The sequence below is a fragment of the Lampetra fluviatilis genome, chromosome 29 (assembly GCF_964198595.1).
Source record: "Lampetra fluviatilis chromosome 29, kcLamFluv1.1, whole genome shotgun sequence".
Lineage (NCBI taxonomy): Eukaryota > Metazoa > Chordata > Hyperoartia > Petromyzontiformes > Petromyzontidae > Lampetra > Lampetra fluviatilis.
The window spans coordinates 653,337-666,001 of NC_136303.1; the positions used below are offsets into that span (position 1 = coordinate 653,337).

Genomic DNA, 12,665 nt, shown 5'->3' on the forward strand with positions numbered 1-12,665 from the left:
TTCACGGTGAATGGTTCACGGTGAATGGTTCACGGTGAATGGTTCACGGTGAATGGTTCACAGTGAATGGTTCACGGTGAATGGTTAACGGTGAATGGTTCACGGTGAATGGTTCACAGTGAATGGTTCACGGTGAATGGTTCACGGTGAATGGTTCACGGTGAATGGTTCACAGTGAATGGTTCACGGTGAATGGTTCACGGTGAATGGTTCACGGTGAATGGTTCACAGTGAATGGTTCACGGTGAATGGTTCACGGTGAATGGTTCACGGTGAATGGTTCACGGTGAATGGTTCACGGTGAATGGTTCACAGTGAATGGTTCACGGTGAATGGTTCACGGTGAATGGTTAATGGTGAATGGTTCACGGTGAATGGTTCACGGTGAATGGTTCACAGTGAATGGTTCACGGTGAATGGTTCACGGTGAATGGTTCACGGTGAATGGTTCACGGTGAATGGTTCACGGTGAATGGTTCACAGTGAATGGTTCACGGTGAATGGTTCACGGTGAATGGTTCACGGTGAATGGTTCACGGTGAATGGTTCACGGTGAATGGTTCACAGTGAATGGTTCACGGTGAATGGTTAACGGTGAATGGTTCACGGTGAATGGTTCACAGTGAATGGTTCACGGTGAATGGTTCACGGTGAATGGTTCACGGTGAATGGTTCACAGTGAATGGTTCACGGTGAATGGTTCACGGTGAATGGTTCACAGTGAATGGTTCACGGTGAATGGTTCACGGTGAATGGTTCACGGTGAATGGTTCACGGTGAATGGTTCACGGTGAATGGTTCACGGTGAATGGTTCACGGTGAATGGTTCACGGTGAATGGTTCACGGTGAATGGTTCACGGTGAATGGTTCACGGTGAATGGTTAACGGTGAATGGTTCACGGTGAATGGTTCACGGTGAATGGTTCACGGTGAATGTTTTAATGAATTGTGAACGGTTTTATCCCCGGCGGTCGCCCCGTCTCGCACCGGTGCGACAGCTCGGGCCTCCCCGTCCCCTCTCCCCGTGTCCCTCTCCCCGTGCCCCCCTCTCCCCTCTCTCTCGTGCCCCAGTCTCCCCCCTCTCCCCGTGTCCCCCTCTCCCCGTGTCCCCCCTCTCCCCGTGCCCCCCTCTCCCCGTGTCCCCCCCTTTCCCCGTGCCCCCCTCTCCCCGTGTCCCTCTCCCCGTGTCACCCTCTCCCCGTGTCCCCCCTCTCCCCGTGTCCCCCTCTCCCCGTGTCCCCCCTTTCCCCGTGCCCCCCCTCTCCCCGTGTCCCTCTCCCCGTGTCACCCTCTCCCCGTATCCCCCTCTCCCCGTGCCCCCCCTCTCCCCTCTCTCTCGTGTCCCAGTCTCCCCCCTCTCCCCGTGTTCCCCTCTCCCCGTGTCCCCCTCTCCCCGTGTCCCCCTCTCCCCGTATCCCCCTCTCCCCTCTCTCTCGTGTCCCCCTCTCCCCCCTCTCCCCGTGTCCCCCTCTCCTCGTGTTCCCCTCTCCCCGTGTCCCCCTCTCCCCGTGCCCCCCTCTCCCCGTATCCCCCTCTCCCCTCTCTCTCGTGTCCCCCTCTCCCCCCTCTCCCCGTGTCCCCCTCTCCTCGTGTTCCCCTCTCCCCGTGTCCCCCTCTCCCCGTATCCCCCTCTCCCCTCTCTCTCGTGTCCCCCTCTCCCCGTGTTCCCCTCTCCCCGTGTCCCCCTCTCCCCGTGTCCCCCTCTCCACGTGTCTCGCCTCTCCCCGTGTCCCCCCTTTCCCCGTGCCCCCCTCTCCCCGTGTTCTCCTCTCCCCGTGTCACCCTCTCCCCGTGTCCCCCTCTCCCCGTATCCCCCTCTCCCCTCTCTCTCGTGTCCCCCTCTCCCCGTGTCCCCCTCTCCCCGTGTTCCCCTCTCCCCGTGTCCCCCTCTCCCCGTGTCCCCCTCTCCACGTGTCTCGCCTCTCCCCGTGTCCCCCTCTCCCCGTGTCTCGCCTCTCCCCACGTCCACTCCGCGTCTCACGCTCCGGGCCGCCAGGATGTATGGCAGGGACGTGCGTATTGACAACCGCGCCGCTGCTGGAATCATAACCAGCGCAGCCAGCGCCTCCGCCGCACGGTCGGCTCGAGGCTTTTTTATATTGTGGACGTGCGGACGGAGGCAGGAAGGGATGGAGGGAAGAACGGCGCGCGGCGCTTTCCGTGATTCATGGAGGCCCCGCGTCTCGCGCCGCGCTTCCCACAACGGTGCGGCCATGCTGTGCCGGGCGGGGGGTAGCGGTAGGGGGTTGGGGGGGGCGGCGATGGGGGAGGGGGGCTCACCGCAATCTCTGCGGCCCTGTACGTCTCGGCGGCGAGGTCGCGGAGTCTACCTGCCGAGCCAGGGAGAGGGAGCCGGTGGGCGGCTTCGGGAGCAGCCTCGTGGTGGTGAATGTCTGCAACGCTGTTGGCGAGTGATCGGAACGGGCAGTGGCGTTGCTCGGTGGTCCATGGTTAGACATGTAGACTCACACAGACCCACAGACTCACACAAACTCACGCAAACCCACAGACCCACACAAACTCACACAGACTCACACAGACACACAGACCCACAAACTCGCGCAGAGACCCACAGACTCACAAAGACCCACAGACTCACACAGGCCCACACAGACCCACACAGACTCACACAGACCCACAAACTCACACAGACTCACACAGATCCACAAAGACTCACACAGACCCACAGACTCGCGCAGAGACCCACAGACTCACACAGAGCAGTATCAGTAAAAGACACACGCATCAGCAGCATCGCCTCTGGGAGTGCATCATTTAAGAAACAATTGGTCACACGCGATCATAATTCTGGCCCGGTTTCAGGTTCGAACTGCTGCAGGGCAGTGCTCGGCTCACTGGCAATGGAGGTGGTACGATCCCGGCGACCCGAGTTCGATTCCCGCTCACGGCCAACACCAGTGACGATTATCTGAACCGGTTCGGGGCCTCCCCCAGGTCGACTTAACCGCAAATATATGCCTGGTACGACATGTAAAACATCGCCGCTGGGTAGACAAAGGCCGACGGGCGTGATGCTGGCCACCAACCACCTGTGCCGACCTTCATAGAGGAGCTATTCGCTCACAGCACTTGCCCCAACAGTCCGTCAAGGCTACACGGGGGGTCTTTGTCTTTGTTGTTTGTTTGGGGAGTGTCACTTGGTGGCCAGAGCTGCGTGTCGGCGCCTCACGGTGCCGCGCCCGCCTGAGTGAGAGGGGGCATCGAGGAACGGCCTCCCCTCCCCTCCCTCCCTCCTCTCCCCCTCTACATCCCTCCCTCCCCTCCTCTCCCTCCCCTCCCTCCCTCCCCTCCCTCCCTCCCTCCCCTCCCTCCCTCCCTCCCTCCCTCCCCTCCCTCCCTCCCTCGCTCCCTCCCCTCCCTTCCCCCCTCCCTCCATCCCTCCCTCCCCGCCTCCCCTCCCTCCCTCCCTCCATCTCTCCCTCCCCAGCCCCATGATCACGCCGTATATATATCCACCAGAATACCTTCACCGAGTCTCAAGACTCTTTTTTTTTTCAAGAGGTCCCTGCAATTGAGACGCACTTTTTGCACAGACAGATTCAACAATCTACGGCGGTGCTAATTCCCCTGGCCACCCGTGCAGCCCAGGTCTTGTGTATTCTGAACGAGACCACCCGGCGTTCCCAGGCAGGCGGTCTCACTCGGGCAGTCGGAACGAGACTCGCCGCTCGCGGGATGCGGGCGGTCTGACCGGAGAGGGCTTATCGCGCGTTGGGCAGCGTTCATCTCCATCCGAATCGCTTTGGTCGAAAGCGCACGTTATCTTCCTCACCCACAAAGTCCGGTGACGAGGAGATCGACGTGGAGTGTCCGCCAGCCGCCCCCACCCCCCCTCTCTGTCTCAGTCACAAAACGCCGCCTGTCGCGAGAGCGCGGCCAAAAGTGTTGGCCGCCGGGGTGAACGGAGTTTGATGTTGCACCAGAAGCGCACTTCAAAGGCAGCGCATCACCACCACCACCACCACCAGCAGCACGGCCAGCACGCAGGCGGCAGGAGCCCTGCAGCGCCTCCGCGCCTCTCCCGGCGAGTTAACGAGGGGCCTCCCTCGGCGCGAGTCGCGATAACGCGGCCGCGGTGGCATCACAGGCGGAGATGTCACATCAACAATTCACGTCGCCAGACCCCCCTCAACCCCCACCCCGCGCAACGAAGCTCTCTCGCTCCCTCGCTCGCTCGCTCGCCCGCGGCCCTGTGTCTGTGTGCACGAACCGGCGGCGATGTTTGTTTCATTGAGAGAGTTTGCCAACGCCTGGTGGGACGCGACGCGCCGGCGCAGTTGAGGCGGCCGTGGCCGTTTGCGAGGGGGGGCAGTGGGAGGGGGGGCGGTGGGAGGGGGGCGGTGGGAGGGGGGGCGGTGTGGAGTCGCTGGAGCCAGGCTGGAGACTGCTCCGTGCTGCGTGACGCTCCAGGCGCTCACCTGCAGGGCGCTCGCTCGAATTACCCTCTCCGCCTCACCGGAACAATCCCCCGCCCGCTCATCTGAGCGAGGCGCGATGTGCGCGTGGGTCCCCAACGCGGCACATTTACTGGCTGACTCGGTAGACGCGCAACGTCGGGCCAACGTCGGGCCAACGTCGGAGCAAACCGGTGGGTAGCCCCAGCCACTCTTGCCCGCACCTCCGACTATGACGATTGGCTAGGTGCGAAGGAAGTTCAACATAGATACATAGTCTGTAGTTCACGTCGTATGTCCAGTGTGGCAGAGTAGCCCAGCATTCCCTCTCGAGGAGATCAGTCAAGTGGGGGAGGCCTTTCCGCCAGCGGTGTCGCGAGAAAGCTGTCCCAGGGCCGCACCTTCACGGGAGTCAACCAAGGAGGTTCTGGCTCGTGTCCGTCCCGCAGGGCAGGGAGCGCGTCTCTCCGATGAGATGTTTACAAAAGCCCCGTGAGACATAGAGAAGTAGCGCTGATCCTGCGCGCACTCTCACACAGACACACACAGTCTGGTGCTGCTGTTGGCTTGTGGGGTGAGGAGTGGACAGGCCGGTCACTTGGGGCAGTACCGTGAAGGATACAACAAGGTCCCATGAAGGATCTCCGTCGCTTCTGAGTTGTTGGCCACGCGTGGTGATGATGCCCCCGCGGGTCGTGAAACCCAGCTCCACGATATCCCCATGTCCGTCGAGTTGATTCGCAGCCTTGTCAAGAGGCATCGCTGTGACCGTTAACAAAAGTGAAGTGTGGGCTTTGAAAAAACACAAGAATAGGGGTTTATCCTTTCGGGCAATAAAACAGGAGTTGTGTTAAGATGTTCAAACACCAGAAACCTTATGCAAGTAATGGAGTCTGCATTAACCGCACATAGTACTTGTAGTGAATATGCAAAGATAATTATTATATATGGCTTTGTCTTTGCAACCGATCACCGCAAGTGCTGTGGGTGGTTAACGCAGACTTGATTCCTTGCGAAAGGTTTCTATTTAATGTTCGAACATCTTAACATTTGCTGTTTTATTGCCGAAAAGGGTAAAACGTTATTCTTGTGCTTTCCTACTTTGATATTGGCAAACAAGGTCCCATGTTGTGGGATTTGAGGAGGATGAGGTGAGGAGGAGGGTGAGGAGGAGGGTGAGGAGGAGGGTGAGGAGGGTGAGGAGAAGGGTGAGGAGAAGGGTGAGGAGGAGGGTGAGGAGGAGGGTGAGGAGGAGGGTGAGGAGGAGGGTGAGGAGGAGGGTGAGGAGGAGGGTGAGGAGGAGGGTGAGGAGGAGGAGGAGACGCTGACGTTGGACGCCGCTGTGTGCAGGAGCGCTGTGTGCAGGAGCGCTGTGTGCAGGAGCGCTGTGTGCAGGAGCGCTGTGTGCAGGAGCGCTGTGTGCAGGAGCGCTGTGTGCAGGAGCGCTGTGCCGAGGCTCTGCTCGGCGACCTCGTGGGGCTGCTGCTGCGACTCGCGGAGGAGGACAATGACACCGTGCAGGTGACGCGCGCGCACAATGGACAAAAGTTCAAGACCCCTTCCCCCCGTGTAGCCTTCACAGACTGTTGGGGCAAGTGCTGTTAGCGAGCGCCTATGAAGGCCGGCACGGCACGCGAGGGGGTGGGTGGCCAGCACCATTGCCGGCCGCCTCTGTGTCTCCCAAGTGGCGATGTTTACTCACCGCGCCAGGTCCTGAGTTGACCTCGCGGTAGGCCCAGAACAGGTTCAAATATTGGCTCCTGTTTTTGATCGTGAGCGGGAATCGAACTCGAGTCGCCGGGTTCGTGGCGCAGCGCCCTGACCGCTACGTTACCGGTAGCAGGACAAACTCAGGTACACACACACACACTTGTATGCACCCACACACACAAGTGCACTCGCCTGCACCTACCTATTCACACTAATTACACTCCTAATAGCAAGCAATTTTCGTGAGCGCATTTTAAGGCCTGTACACCACACACACACACACTCTCTCTCTTACCTACCTACGCTCACTCACCTGTCTCCTCACAACCAAGCACCCAGCCACTCACCCCGCTCTGTCACACGTACACATGCGTACACAAATATCTCCTGTCTAGCCTTAACAGACTTTTGTGGCAAGTGCTGTTAGTGAGCAACTATGAAGGCGGCACGGCGCGCGAGGGGGTGGCAAGGACCACGCCCGGCCGCCTTTGTCTCCCCAGTGGTGATGTTTACACATCGCACCAGGTACTCATTTGAGACGGAGTCGAACTAGGGGAGGCCCAGGACCGATTCAGATAATTGTCACTGGTGTTGGCCATGAGCGGGAATTGAACTCGGGTGGCCGGGTTTGTAGCGCAGTGCGCTAACCACTGCACCACCGCTCCCCTCAATGTTTTATGGGCGTGCACAATACAGAGACAAATATCCCCCACATCGTTTTGGCAGACTGTTGTGGCAAGTGCTGTTGTTCGTGTGCATTCACACGCGCACACACACTCGCACGAGCTTACTCCCTCTGTGCGAGGAGGAGGAGGTGCCGTCGTGTTTTTTCACTGAAAGTAAACTAAAAGTTGGGTCATCTTGACCACTACCACCACCACCACCGCGAGTGTTTATAACAAGCGTGACACGGTGTGCGCGGAGCGTTCGCGCAAATAACGAGTAGCGCATTCGGGAAGCGGGCACAGGGCAGGTCAGCAGCGATCACGGCGATAATACTAATCACGCTGTTTAATATATAGATAGATAGCTGCATCACGCGTGACCAACTCGCACACACCCACTCACCTACACGCACACACGCACACAGCAACGTGCACTCACCTGTGTACCGACCCGCACACACCTACACACCCACCTCCACGCCCAGCACACTCGGACACGGGCTCTCTGTACGCGCGGTTTTAAACGCGCACAACAAACTCCTCGCCGGCTGCATCGCTCGCAGTCTCATCGGCGACGTGTTGCTGCCCGCTCTGTCTCTCCGCTGCTGGCGTGGTGACAGAGGCACGGGGAGGGGGGGTCGGGGGGGACTCTCCGTGCTCCGCGTGTCGCGCTGTGCGTGGAGTGACCCCCTCTCGCCCTCTCACTCGCGGCCATGCCCCCCCCCTCACCCCCACGAGCCGCGTTAAGTAAGCGCCTTCCCGTCGGGACGGGAGCCGCTAAACGGGGGGGGAGGGGGGCGAGGGAGGGGGGGGGGCGAGGGAGGGGGGGGGCGATGGAGGGGAGGGGGGCTGCTGCCGTCATCGTTCTCGCCTCCGCCCGCCACCCGGCTCGGTTCAACCCCCGCTGCCGCCGCCGCCGCCGCCACGCGTGGGGAGCCTGTGGCCTGCGGTGAGCGCGGTTGGCTACGTGCGGTGCGAAAGAAGTTCAGCGTGCTCCGGTGCCCAGTACTGCCCGCGACTCCGCTTCAGACGACTCGATTTCACGCGGCCCACGACTTCGTTTCACAAGGCGCTGGGTGGATCGCGACATCATGGGTTAGAGAGAGATGGTGATGGCTTGGGTAGGTGTCTATCCAGCAGTGGGTAGATCATGGCTGCTGCTGCTGCTGATGATGATGATGATATAAAGATTGGTAATGACGGATGGCTGCACCGTGGGGGGTTACAGGGGCTGGAGTGTGATATCTGTCTTGTAGACGCAGAGCGAGGTGGCGCCCTGGGGGGCCATACAGCACGCATTGAAGAAAAAGACTTCAAAGTTAAGGTCACCCGTGCCATCAGAGAGCACTCGAAGGGTGTCACCCAACCACGGTTTATGATAGAACGCCGGTCTTGGGACAGTTGAGACGACGATTCGTCGATTAAGTAAAATCGCGTGACCAGATCACTTCAATTCCTGCCTCCCTGCACTGGCTCCCTGCAAAGTACAGAATCGACTTCGAGAATCTTCATCTTCTTCTCACGTCGTAAGGCTTTGAATGAGTTGGCTCATAAACATCTCACCGCCGATTTGCTTAAGTTTTATATTCCGCTGCGCATTGTTGTTCGCTGGGAGAAGGCGGAGGTGATCACAGCCAGATTGTGGAATTCCACGCAATTCCTTCCTCGGTTCCTTTGAAGGAATCTTGAGCGCGTTAGACACTTTGTGACCCTTGAACCTTGAACCCGATTTCACAACGAGCTGGCTCCGTGGCGCCACGAGCTTCGCGTGAAGCGTGCTGAGACGTCGCCCTGAGACGTCGCCTTGAGACGTCGCCCTGAGACGTCGCCTTGAGACGTCGCCCTGAGACGTCGCCTTGAGACGTCGCCCTGAGACGTCGCCCTGAGACGTCGCCCTGAGACGTCGCCTTGAGACGTCGCCCTGAGACGTCGCCTTGAGACGTCGCCCTGAGACGTCGCCTTGAGACGTCGCCCTGAGACGTCGCCCTGAGACGTCGCCCTGAGACGTCGCCTTGAGACGTCGCCCTGAGACGTCGCCTTGAGATGTCGCCCTGAGACGTCGCCCTGAGACGTCGCCCTGAGACGTCGCCTTGAGACGTCGCCCTGAGACGTCGCCCTGAGACGTCGCCCTGAGACGTCGCCTTGAGACGTCGCCCTGAGACGTCGCCCTGAGACGTCGCCTTGAGACGTCGCCCTGAGACGTCGCCTTGAGACGTCGCCTTGAGACGTCGCCCTGAGACGTCGCCCTGAGACGTCGCCTTGAGACGTCGCCCTGAGACGTTGCCTTGAGACGTCGCCTTGAGACGTCGCCTTGAGACGTCGCCCTGAGACGTCGCCCTGAGACGTCGCCCTGAGACGTCGCCCTGAGACGTCACCTTGAGACGTCGTCCTGAGACGTCGCCTTGAGACGTCGTCTTGAGACGTCGTCCTGAGACGTCACCTTGAAACGTCGCCTTGAGACGTCGCCTTGAGACGTCGTCTTGAGACGTCGCCTTGAGACGTCGTCTTGAGACGTCGCCCTGAGACGTCGCCCTGAGACGTCACCTTGAGACGTCGTCCTGAGACGTCGCCTTGAGACGTCGTCTTGAGACGTCGTCCTGAGACGTCACCTTGAAACGTCGCCTTGAGACGTCGCCTTGAGACGTCGCCTTGAGACGTCGCCCTGAGACGTCGCCTTGAGACGTCGCCTTGAGACGTCGCCCTGAGACGTCGCCCTGAGACGTCGCCTTGAGACGTCGCCCTGAGACGTCGCCCTGAGACGTCGCCCTGAGACGTCGCCTTGAGACGTCGCCCTGAGACGTCGCCTTGAGACGTCGCCCTGAGACGTCGCCTTGAGACGTCGCCTTGAGACGTCGCCTTGAGACGTCGCCCTGAGACGTCACCTTGAGACGTCGTCCTGAGACGTCGCCTTGAGACGTCGCCCTGAGACGTCGCCCTGAGACGTCGCCTTGAGACGTCGTCTTGAGACGTCGCCTTGAGACGTCGCCCTGAGACGTCGCCCTGAGACGTCGCCTTGAGACGTCGTCCTGAGACGTCGCCTTGAGACGTCGCCTTGAGACGTCGCCCTGAGACGTCACCTTGAGACGTCGTCCTGAGACGTCGCCTTGAGACGTCGCCCTGAGACGTCGCCCTGAGACGTCGCCCTGAGACGTCGCCTTGAGACGTCGCCTTGAGACGTCGCCTTGAGACGTCGCCTTGAGACGTCGCCTTGAGACGTCGCCTTGAGACGTCGTCTTGAGACGTCGTCTTGAGACGTCGCCCTGAGACGTCGCCTTGAGACGTCGCCTTGAGACGTCGCCTTGAGACGTCGCCCTGAGACGTCGCCTTGAGACGTCGCCTTGAGACGTCGTCTTGAGACGTCGCCCTGAGACGTCGTCCTGAGACGTCGCCTTGAGACGTCGCCTTGAGACGTCGCCTTGAGACGTCGCCTTGAGACGTCGTCTTGAGACGTCGCCCTGAGACGTCGTCCTGAGACGTCGCCTTGAGACGTCGCCTTGAGACGTCGTCTTGAGACGTCGCCTTGAGACGTCGTCCTGAGACGTCGCCTTGAGACGTCGTCCTGAGACGTCACCTTGAGACGTCGTCCTGAGACGTCGCCTTGAGACGTCGTCTTGAGACGTCGCCTTGAGACGTCGCCCTGAGACGTCGCCCTGAGACGTCGCCTTGAGACGTCGTCTTGAGACGTCGTCCTGAGACGTCGTCTTGAGACGTCGTCTTGAGACGTCGCCTTGAGACGTCGCCCTGAGACGTCGCCCTGAGACGTCGCCTTGAGACGTCGTCTTGAGACGTCGTCCTGAGACGTCGCCTTGAGACGTCGTCCTGAGACGTCGCCCTGAGACGTCGCCTTGAGACGTCGGCTTGAGACGTCGTCTTGAGACGTCGTCTTGAGACGTCGCCTTGAGACGTCGCCTTGAGACGTCGTCCTGAGACATCGCCCTGAGACGTCGCCCTGAGACGTCGCCCTGAGACGTCGCCCAACGGCACTTCACCGTGCTTGTCAACCCCACGGTTTTTTTTATTGACGAACGCGTTTCACTTTGAAGACACTGCATCGTGCGGCGCTCTCGCCTATTGGGAACTCTGCGCTTTAGTTTTCATTCACGAAGCTTGTTGAGATCGCGCACGGCAGCTCGAGACGCACGCGCGGCTCCCGTCTCTGCGCGTTTGCTCCGAGACGAGAGCCGCGCGCCTTCGGGAGCCGCGGACTCCCCCCCCCCGCTTCGTGCCGCCACCTCGGGCCGCGAATCGCCGCATTGGTCACGGGTCTCCGCCAAACCGAGGCGGCGGCGGCGCTCACTCTCTCGCAACGATCACGCATGCTAACACACTCACACACTTAACGCTCACACTCGCAACGCTCACACTCGCAATGCTCACGCTCGCTAGCACACTCACACACTTAACGCTCACACTCGCAACGCTCACACTCGCAATGCTCACGCTCGCTAGCACACTCACACACTTAACGCTCACACTCGCAACGCTCACGCTCGCTAGCACGCTCACACTCGCAACGCTCACGCTCGCTAGCACACTCACACACTTAACGCTCACACTCGCAACGCTCACGCTCGCTAGCACACTCACACACTTAACGCTCACACTTTCAACGCTCACGCTCGCTAGCACACTCACACACTTAACGCTCACACTCGCAACGCTCACACTCGCAACGCTCACACTCGCAATGCTCACGCTCGCTAGCACACTCACACACTTAGCGCTCACACTCGCAACGCTCACGCTCGCTAGCACGCTCACACTCGCAACGCTCACACTCACAATGCTCACGCTCGCTAGCACACTCACACACTTAACGCTCACACTCGCAACGCTCACGCTCGCTAGCACGCTCACACTCGCAACGCTCACGCTCGCTAGCACACTCACACACTTAACGCTCACACTCGCAACGCTCACGCTCGCTAGCACACTCACACACTTAACGCTCACACTCGCAACGCTCACGCTCGCTAGCACACACACACTTAACGCTCACACTCGCAACGCTCACGCTCGCTAGCACGCTCACACTCGCAACGCTCACGCTCGCTAGCACACTCACACACTTAACGCTCACACTCGCAACGCTCACACTCGCTAGCACGCTCACACTCGCAACGCTCACGCTCGCTTGCACGCTCACACTCGCAACGCTCACACTCGCTAGCATGCTCACACTCGCAACGCTCACGCTCGCTAGCACGCTCACACTCGCAACGCTCACGCTCGCTAGCACACTCACACACTTAACGCTCACACTCGCAACGCTCACGCTCGCTAGCACACTCACACACTTAACGCTCACACTTTCAACGCTCACGCTCGCTAGCACACTCACACACTTAACGCTCACACTCGCAACGCTCACACTCGCAACGCTCACACTCGCAATGCTCACGCTCGCTAGCACACTCACACACTTAGCGCTCACACTCGCAACGCTCACGCTCGCTAGCACGCTCACACTCGCAACGCTCACACTCACAATGCTCACGCTCGCTAGCACACTCACACACTTAACGCTCACACTCGCAACGCTCACGCTCGCTAGCACGCTCACACTCGCAACGCTCACGCTCGCTAGCACACTCACACACTTAATGCTCACACTCGCAACGCTCACGCTCGCTAGCACACTCACACACTTAACGCTCACACTCGCAACGCTCACGCTCGCTAGCACACACACACTTAACGCTCACACTCGCAACGCTCACGCTCGCTAGCACGCTCACACTCGCAACGCTCACGCTCGCTAGCACACTCACACACTTAACGCTCACACTCGCAACGCTCACACTCGCTAGCACGCTCACACTCGCAACGCTCACGCTCGCTTGCACGCTCACACTCGCAACGCTCACACTCGCT

At 60.0% G+C, this 12,665-nt stretch overlaps 1 protein-coding gene across 1 annotated transcript in view; it reads left to right on the top strand.

Annotated features, from left to right (window-relative positions):
* The window catches only part of LOC144942913 (tetratricopeptide repeat protein 12-like), a 195,689-nt gene that overhangs the window by 91,546 nt on the left and 91,478 nt on the right, over positions 1-12,665 (top strand). Inside the window, 1 exon segment of the mRNA XM_078869931.1 lies at positions 5,842-5,937. Within this exon segment, the coding sequence (XP_078726057.1) occupies positions 5,842-5,937 (96 nt within the window).